The 10,012-nt window shown below is 34.8% G+C and overlaps 1 protein-coding gene across 2 annotated transcripts in view; it reads right to left on the bottom strand.

Moving 5' to 3' along the window:
* Nucleotides 1–10,012, bottom strand: part of MMS22L (MMS22 like, DNA repair protein) — a 135,192-nt gene continuing 125,180 nt past the window's right edge. For both annotated transcript variants that reach the window (XM_036872245.1, XM_036872244.1), the window contains exons 23-25: nt 4,063–4,159; nt 2,498–2,665; nt 1–2,029 (exon numbers count right to left, since the gene is read on the bottom strand). In XM_036872245.1, the coding sequence (XP_036728140.1) occupies nt 1,936–2,029; nt 2,498–2,665; nt 4,063–4,159 (359 nt within the window). In that variant the 3' untranslated portion in view covers nt 1–1,935. The remainder of the gene's footprint in view (nt 2,030–2,497; nt 2,666–4,062; nt 4,160–10,012) is intronic.

The raw sequence follows: 10,012 nt of genomic DNA, 5'->3' as shown, positions 1-10,012 counted from the left end.
AAACTTTAGTTATTCTTAGTATCTACAGCTATACACCCTAATGCATGATTCAGCAGCAGATTTTCTTAACCCTTAAAAAGTTTCATAAGCTAAGGAGCAAGATTCTCCAAGATATCTTTATCAATTTCCCTTGGGGTGAAAAAATATATATACACACACATACACACACACACACACACACACAAATAACCTCTTTAAAGTCATCCCATTAAATAGTTTACATTTCAATTGCTACAACTTGCAAAATAATGCATCATTCATTTAATAAGTCACTATCATAATGAAACTCATTGCTACGAAGCCTTAGTAACCTTAAAGAGGCTTTTATTCATCCCATTTGTTGAATTAAAAACAGTTTATTTGGGGGGAAAATAAACCATTTATATGTCATGAAGTCCTTTAGACTTCACAGATTACAATTAGGAAAGGGCTATTAACTCTAGTTTCCCGATTGCAGTGCATTTCATTTTAAAAGATACTTCTTGAGTCAGAAAAGGGTTGAAATGTTTTCCTGAAGGAATAGTAGAACCATGATAAACACTAGATGCTCAAGAAAAAAACAAATTATTTCACACTTAGCAAACATGACATGTAAGAAAACATTGAAAAGAAGTGGGGACTTCATCTAGGACATACCATTAGAGAAAGAGGAACAAAATTGAGAAGTGTTCTTCACCTTTGTGCATGAGATAGAGTGATCATGTCTGTACACCACTAAACAGAACACAGGTCAACAAATACTTTCACATACATTTAAATTATATGATTATAATTATAAATCAATTATCCCACTGATTCCTACCAGAACATTGTAAAATTTAAAAAAGGGTTATTATTCATTTTTCTCCATGAAGGAACTGAGGCTCAGAAAGGTTAAGAACTTGCTCAAGGTCACAAAGCAGAGCTGGGTTTGAGATTCAGGTGGGTTCCCAACACTAAGATGGGAGCTCTTTTTACCAAATAATGCTCATTAGAAAAAGGAGTCAAGGACAAAAGCCCAACTGGTAGAATGAATCTGAATGAAATAGTTAAAGGGTTGAGAGATGAGCTGCTACAGGAAACTAAACTGGCTCCCGGCAAACATGAAAGATGCTAGTTTATAAGAGGCTCTAACTGAAGAGCAAGGAGATAAATCAGCTGAATTCTCAGACCTCTTCTGTTAATTCTGTAAACTAAAAAATTTCCAGAATATTATTTATTCTCTTTTCCTAAAGGCTCTTCTTGTTTATCCTCCTCCTGATCTGTCTTTTAATGACAACTCCAAACGAAAGGATGAGTAGAGGAAGACATCTGGCAACTGTTGGAACCCAAGTATTGATATAAACACTGTTGGTCCAAGTTAAAAAAAAATACATATTATCTGTATAATCATTTAGCCAGATTCAGTCTCATTCCTCATAGAGTTAAGTGTGCTTTGTAAGGATTTTATTAACTTGCCTCACGCATAGTATAAAAAAGGATAACAAATATACAGTTCTATCTCCTGACCACCCCTCCAAAAAAAAAAAAACCCAGCATAGGGCAGCCAGGTAATTTGAAATAGTATCGTCATAAAATATAACTCATAAGAAAACAAAAACAAAACAGAAATAAATTACTCACAAGGCAGAAAGTCACATTGCAGTAAAATGGCCATGGATCAACCAGTACAAACCTGCTTAGACATACACACATAACATTCCCAGCTAGGAAAAGTTTCTTTAGTTTCACTAAATCCTCTTCAAAATAGATTGCAGTTTTACCAAGTTCCAAACAAAGCTCCTATAACATATTTAATTAACTTTTATTTCCCTATTTATATACTTTATACTTACAGGTATGAAAGGAAAAAATCCTAGAAAGTATTTTTAACAGAACATTATACAATTAATTAAAAGTAGGAGTCAGAATGGTGCAAAGTGACTTTAGATAGTTATAATTAACATTGAGGATGAATCACAAAATAGATTCAATATTATCATCTTTTAGTCTCTGTATCTCATCTTGTCCCACTTGTCCTAGGTGAGATAAAAGTTTGCTATAGGCTTCCCTGTAAAGAAAAAAGAAGACAGATATATATTTACTACCTTTTCCATTATTTTTCATTTAAGTCTTTACAAACTGAGCCTGCCTGAATGTCTACTTGTCTATACACACCATACACGATCTGATTAAAGTACTTTGATTCTTTAACCTACTACTTTTGGACATAGGAATTATAGTATGAGTACTGACCCTTCTAAAACAATCTCTTTAGGAAATACAGACTTATACACCCCCGCCATGTTTCATTACTCTAAATAGTCCAGCATTATCTTCAGCTGGGTTGTAATCTATTAAAAAAAAAAAAGCCTTGATCTATTTCTGACCAAAACCCATATTATCTAGTTGAGTCACTAATCTTATTCACTGGAACACACTCCAAATTTTTATAAGTGGAAAATAGGCCATTTCTAGAAAATGAATTTAGATTTCATAATCATTGTCCGAAAGGATATCATCAAATTATCAAACATACCTTTGTGCAATATTTCTGCCAAGGCCCCATTTCCGCTCTGAACTCTTCAGAGATTGAGTAAGGGTAGAAATCAAGTGGATAACAACCTGTTGGTCCAATGCTGCTACTGTTTCTAAAATGCTGTAAATCTGATAGTCATATCTCATACCATAATCCTCGATAAATTTCCTGAAAGTAAAACAAGTTACTTAGAATTACTTCTGGAGCAATTCCTTGGGCTGGTATCTGTATGGCAACAAGCTGTAACCTGAACACAAGAAAGATCATTTCATGTAAGATTACCGTAAGGATTTAGATGCCATATGAACACTATTTAACACTTGAAAATAAAGAACAGAAATGGCTTCAGTATGAGCTGTGACCAGAGTGGCGGCATTAGGAGGGAAAGGGAAGAGCTGGAATCCCAGGAGGAAGAATAAGGGGGAAAAATCTAATCTCAGGGACTTTTTTGCCATAGTGTGCATGCTGAAATCTAGGTGGTAAGGATGTAGAAGAGACTAAAACAGCGAAGAGTCCAGTTTCCTAGTTATTTTGTATATCTTTTAGTTATTGCTATCTGTAGATAAATCAAACAATATTTCTATGAGCAAAGCAAGTTATTTGAAATAATTTTTATATTCCTTAACCGATCAAGAGAATTTAGACCCATAGAAAACCTTTTTTATTAATAAGAATTATATATTTTAATACTAAAATTTCCACTCTCTCCCCCCAAGAAAATAAAAGTCACCTAGCTCAATAAATTGTACTTAACAAACATGCAATCTTTGTTCATATAAAATCCTTCCTCCTCTCTTAGGGCTTTACAGTTTTCATAAATCCAGTATTTATTTCAAATGATCACAATTTAAATAAACTGTAAACAACTGACAAGTGCCAACTATGTGATGAGAAAGAAAACTGAGGAATCAACAATCTAACATAGAATGAAGGAAATGGACCCAAACTATTTATCATGGTAGTGCTAGGGTAGAGATACATGAAATAAAGGTGAACTGGTAGAAACTGTGAGAAAGAAATACTTAAAAGTACTGCCCTAACAGAAAGCATAAGACTCTAGGGTGCAAGGCAGGAAAATAAAAACAAAACAGAAAATGTTTCTCAAGTTGCAGTTATTCTTGTGAAGGAACAACAGATCTACAAAGTCTATGCTTCACAATTACATACAATGGAACTTTCTGGGTCCACAGCATCTAAAGTGAGTAGGAAAACCAGTGACAGGCACTTCCACAGTGGATCGTGAGTAGCATGTTTAGCAGCTCCAAAGCCTGTACACCTGTCATCATGACTCACGTTTCCCACTTTTTCCTCTTTAAACACATGCAAGAATCTTCCTTACTAAATTCTCAGGTAATTTTAAGTCAGCTCACTTATCTTTCTCCTTGGTACTTTTATTTTTTAATAAAACAACAAAACATAGCAAAACTACTGCCAAAAATACAATAATTGAAACTACAAACAAGTAGTAACACATTATGTTTTGGATAATTAGTTATTTAAAAAACATGTTGGCTGTCAAATGGCTGGCAAGAGTCTTCTTGCCAGTTGGCATATTTTCCAGTTACCTAAACACAGAAGTCAGCTGGGCGGCAGGTTCTCCTCCTGACCCCACTTGGCACGCTTTGACCATGTATTGCAGGTTCTCGGTGGCCAGCCTTTTAACTAGGAGGAAAATTTACAGCATTACACATTTTGTCTGATTTGACCATCTGGATCCTCATTTTTATGAGCACTCTAGATTTAGAAAAACATGTTGTTTTCTTAAAGTATCTACATGCTTTTTTGTTATTTTTCAAAGCGAAATAGTTATGAGCTTTTGTTTTGTTCTAAAGTCTCCCTATCTTCCATTTTAAGAAAATATAAAACACTTAACAGTCTATTTTTTACAACCCTGTAACTGAAAAAACACATGTGAAGGTAAGTCTTTCTGTTAGAAAAGAACCCATATTCAAAAACACTCCAGTATCCTAACCTTGCAAGCACTGTTACATACTGATTAAAGATAACCTTTAATAATTCAGCTGATTTAGAGACAAGCAGGTTGAGTTTTTAAATTCATAAGCATATTCCTCCCACTAACAAACATATATGTAGAAAATTAGAAACTAACAGTTTACCTTTACTTAAATTAGCAATATATATATATAAAATCAACTATTTGTGATGCTAATTTCATTTTGAAGGAGAGCAAAGTTACAAAAAGAACATTTATGTTCTTTCAGTATTTAACCATATCCTTTACAACTGTGCACTTGTACATAAAAACGGCAACAACAACAAAAAAATCAACAAAGAATGTAGAAAATTCACCATGTTCCAAGTGCTAATACATTTTTGTTATGCTGTTTTTGGAACATTAAATATAAGTAGCTGGGGAAAAAATTACTTTCTCTAAGAACAAGGAAAATTTCAGAAACTGTAATCCACTATGGCAAGAGTACAAAACATGTGATGCACATGAAGTTAAATTAATTAAAATGAAGTAGCAGATAATGTTTTCCATAGCATGACAATAGTGGATAAGGAAGATATAGCATACTTGTCTTTATTGAGCAAATAAGTTCTCATATTAGATGCAATTCTAAAGCCAGTGTTAACTGTTTCTTTTTAAAGATGTTTTCTTGAAAAAAACAAAAAACCCACAAGTTCTTCTGTGGAAAAAGTACCAGAACATGAAGAAGCAGACTTCACAAAGTATTAACAGTAAGCATTGTTTTTTAAAAATAACAGCTTTATTGAGGTATAATTCACACATAAAAACCAACCTTTTGAAGTGTACAACTCATTGGTTTTTAGTATATTCTTAAGAACTGTGAAGTTATCACCACTATCTAATTTCAGAACATTTTCATCACCTCCCCCCAAAACCTTACACCTATTAGCAATCTTTCCCCATTTTCTTCCTCCCCCAGTCCCTGGAGGCACTGATCTACTATCTGTCTCTACGGATTGTCTATTCTGGGAATTTCATATAGATGGAATCATACAACGTGTGGTCTTATGTGACTGCCTTCTTTTCACTCAGCATAATGTTTTTTTGTTTTTGTTTTTTTTTCACTTACAAATTTTTATTTATCTATTTATTTATTTTTGATTATACAATGCAGTGTTATCATCAACTATAGTTTCTAACCTATCCATTAGATTCTCAGACCTTATTCATCCTATAACTGGAAGTTCATACACTTCTTTTAAAAAACATTTTTATTGGAGTATAATTGCTTTACAAATGGTGTGTTAGTTTCTGCTTTATAACAAAATGAATCAGTTATACATATATTTATATCCCCGTATCTCTTCCCTCTTGCGTCTCCCTCCCTCCCACCCTCCCTATCCCACCCTTCCAGCTGGTCACAAAGCAACGAGCTGATCTCCCTGTGCTACGTGACTGCTTCCCACTAGCTATTTCACATTAGGTAGTGTATATATGTCCATATATACACTACCACTCTCTCACTTTGTCCCAGCTTACCCTTCCCCCTCCCCATAACCTCAAGTCCATCCTCTAGTAGGTCGGCGTCTTTATTCCCATCTTGCCCCTAGGTTCTTCATGACTTTTTTTTTTTTTTTTTTTCCATATATATGTGTTAGCATACGGTATTTGTTGCTCTCCTTCTGACTTACTTCACTCTGTATGACAGACTCTAGGTCCATCCACCTCACTACGAATAAATCAATTTCATTTCTTTTTATGGCTGAGTAATATTCCATTGGATACATGTGCAACATCTTCTTTATCCATTCATCTGTTGATGGACACTTAGGTTGCTTCCATGTCCTGGCTACTGTAAATAGAGCTGCAATGAACATTGTGGTACATGACTCTTTTTGAATTATGGTTTTCTCAGGGTATATGCACAGTAGTGGGTTGCTGGGTCGTATGGTAGTTCTATTTTTAGTTTTTTAAGGAACCTTCATACTGTTCTCCATAATGGCTGTATCAATTTACATTCCCACCAACAGTGTATGAGGGTTCCCTTTTCTCCACACCCTCTCCAATATTTGTTGTTTGTAGATTTTTTGATGATGGCCATTCTGACCAGTGTGAGATGATATTGCATTGTAGTTTTGATTTGCATTTCTCTAATGATTAAAGATGTTGAGCATTCTTTCATGTATTTGTTGGCAATCTGTATATCTTCTTTGGAGAAATGTCTATTTAGGTCTTCTGCCCATTTTTGGATTGGGTTGATTTTTTTTTTTTTATATTGAGCTGCATGAGCTGCTTGTAAATTTTGGGGATTAATCCTTTGTCAGCTGCTTCATTTGCAAATATATTCTCCCATTCTGAGGGTTGTCTTTTTGTCTTGTTTATGGTTTCCTTTGCTGTGAAAAAGCTTTTAACTTTCATTAGGTCCCATTTGTTTATTTTTGTTGTTATTTCCATTTCTCTAGGAGGTGGGTCAAAAAGGATCTTGCTGTGATTTATGTCATAGTGTTCTGCCTATGGTTTCCTCTAAGACTTTGATACTGTCTGGCCTTACATTTAGGTCTTTAATCTATTTTGAGTTTATTTTTGTGTATGGTGTTAGAGAGTGTTCTAATTTCATTCTCTTACATGTAGCTGGTCCAGTATCCCCAGCACCACTTATTGAAGAGGCTATCTTTTCTCCATTGTATATTCTTGCCTCCTTTATCAAAGATAAGGTGACCATATGCACGTGGGTTTGTCTCTGGGCTTTCTATCCTGTTCCATTGATCTATATTTCTGTTTTTGTGCCAGTACCATACTGTCTTGATTACTGTAGCTTTGTAGTATAGTCTGAAGTCAGGGAGCCTATTCCTCCAGCTCTGTTTTTCTTTCTCAAGATTGCTTTGGCTATTCGGGGTCTTTTGTGTCTCCATACAAATTGTGAAATTCTTTGTTCTAGTTCTGTGAAAAATGTCAGTGGTAGTTTGATAGGGATTGCATTGAATCTGTAGATTGCTTGGGTAGTATAGTCATTTTCACAGTGTTGATTCTTCCAATCCAAGAACATGGTATATCTCTCCATCTATTTGTATCACCTTTAATTTCTTTCATCAGTGTTTTATAATTTTCTGCATACAGGTCTTTTGTCTCCTTAGGTAGGTTTATTCCTAGGTGTTTGATTCTTTTTGTTGCAATGGTAAATGGGAATGTTTTCTTAATTTCACTTTCAGATTTTTCATCATTAGTGTATAAGAATGCAAGAGACTGCTGTGCATTCATTTTGTATACTGCTACTTTACCAAATTCATTGATTAGCTCTAGTAGTTTTCTGGTAGCATCTTTAGGATTCTCTATGTACAGTATCATGTCATCTGCAAACAGTGACAGCTTTACTTCTTCTTTTCTGATTTGTATTCCTTTTTCTTCTCTGATTGCTGTGGCTAAAAATTCCAAAACTATGTTGAATAACAGTGGTGAGAAGGGGCAACCTTGTCTTGTTTCTGATCTTAGTGGAAATGGTTCCAGTTTTTCACCATTGAGGACAATGTTAGCTGTGGGTTTGTCATCCATGGCCTTATTTTGTTAAGTTCCTGCTATGCCTACTTTCTGGAGGGTTTTGATCTTAAATGGGTGTTGAATTTTGTCAAAAGCTTTCTCTGTATCTATTGAGATGATCATATGGTTTTTCCCTTTCAGTTTGTTAAAATGGTGTATCACATTGATTGATTTGTGTATAATGAAGAATCCTTGCATTCCTGGGATAAACCCCACTTGATCATGGTGTATGATCCTTTTAATGTGCTGTTGGATTCTGTTTGCTAGTATTTTGCTGAAGATTTTTGCATCTATGTTCATCAGTGATATTGTCTGTAGTATTCTTTTTTAGTGCCATCTTTGTCTGGTTTTGGTATCAGGGTGATGGTGGCCTCGCAGAATGAGTTTGGGAGTGTTCCTCCCTCTGCTATATTTTGGAAGAGTTTGAGAAGGATAGCTGTTAGCTCTTCTCTAAATGTTTGATAGAATTCGCCTATGAAGCCATCTGGTCCTGGGCTTTTGTTTGTTGGAAGATTTTTAATCACAGTTTCAATTTCAGTGCTTGTGACTGGTCTGTTCATATTTTCTATTTCCTCCTGGTTCAGTCTCGGAAGGTTGTGCATTTCTAAGAATTTGTCCATTTCTTCCAGGTTGTCCATTTTATTGGCATAGAGTTGCTTGTAGTAATCTCTCATGATCCTTTGTATTTCTGCAGCGTCAGTTGTTACTTCCCCTTTTTCATATCTAATTCTATTGATTTGAGTCTTCTCCCTTTTTTCTTGATGAGTCTGGCTAATGATCAATTTTGTTTATCTTCTCAAGGAACCAGCTTTTAGTTTTATTGATCTTTACCACTGTTTCCTTCATTTCTTTTTCATTTATTTCGATCTGATCTTTATGATTTCTTTCCTTCTGCTAACTTTGGGGTTTTTTGTTCTTCTTTCTCTAGTTGCTTTAGGTGTAAGGTTAAGTTGTTTATTTGAGATGTTTCTTAAGGTAGGATTGTATTGCTATAAACTTCCCTCTTAGAACTGCTTTTGCTGAATCCCATAGGTTTTGGGTCATCGTGTTTTCATTGTCATTTGTTTCTAGGTAGTTTTTGATTTCCTCTTTGACTTCTTCAGTGATCTCTTGGTTATTAAGTAGCGTATTGTTAGGCTTCCATGTGTTTGTATCTTTTGCAGCTTTTTTCCTGTAATTGATATCTAGTCTCATAGCATTGTCGTCAGAAAAGATACTTGATACGATTTCAATTTTCTTAAATTTACCAAGGCTTGATTTGTGACCCAAGATATGATCTATCCTGGAGAATGTTCCATGAGCACTTGAGAAGAAAGTGTATTCTGCTGTTTTTGGATGGAAGGTCCTATAAATATCAATTAAGTCCATCTTGTTTAATGTATCATTTAAAGCTTGTGTTTCCTTATTTATTTTCATTTTGGATGATCTGTCCATTGGTGAAAGTGGGGTGTTAAAGTCCCCTACTATGACTGTGTTACTGTCGATTTCCCCTTTTATGGCTATTAGCCTTTGCCTTATGTATTGAGGTGCTCCTATGTTGGGTGTATAAATATTTACAATTGTTATATCTTTTTCTTGGATTGATCCCTTGATCATTATGCAGTGTCCTTTCTGTCTCTTGTAATAGTCTTTGTTTTAAAGTCTATTTTGTCTGATATGAGAATTGCTACTCCAGCTTCCTTTTGATTTCCATTTGCATGGAATATCTTTTTCCATCCCCTCAGTTTCACTCTGTATGTGTCCCTAGGTCTGAAGTGGGTCTCTTGTAGACAGCATATATATGGGTCTTGTTTTTGTATCCATTCAGTGAGCCTGTGTCTGTTGGTTGGAGCATTTAATCCATTTGCATTTAAGGTAATTATCGATATGTATGTTCCTATTACCATTTTCTTAATTGTTTGGGGTTTGTTATTGTAGGTCTTTTCCTTCTCTTGTGTTTCCTGACTAGAGACGTTCCTTTAGCATTTGTTGTAAAGCTGATTTCGTTGTGCTGAATTCTCTTAGCTTTTGCTTGTCTGTAAAGGTTTTAATATCTCCGTCAAATCTGA

This window comes from Balaenoptera musculus, chromosome 12, assembly GCF_009873245.2.
Source record: "Balaenoptera musculus isolate JJ_BM4_2016_0621 chromosome 12, mBalMus1.pri.v3, whole genome shotgun sequence".
NCBI classification, from domain to species: domain Eukaryota; kingdom Metazoa; phylum Chordata; class Mammalia; order Artiodactyla; family Balaenopteridae; genus Balaenoptera; species Balaenoptera musculus.
Note: the sequence above shows the minus strand (reverse complement) of the source record. Positions and strands in the feature narration are given on the sequence as shown.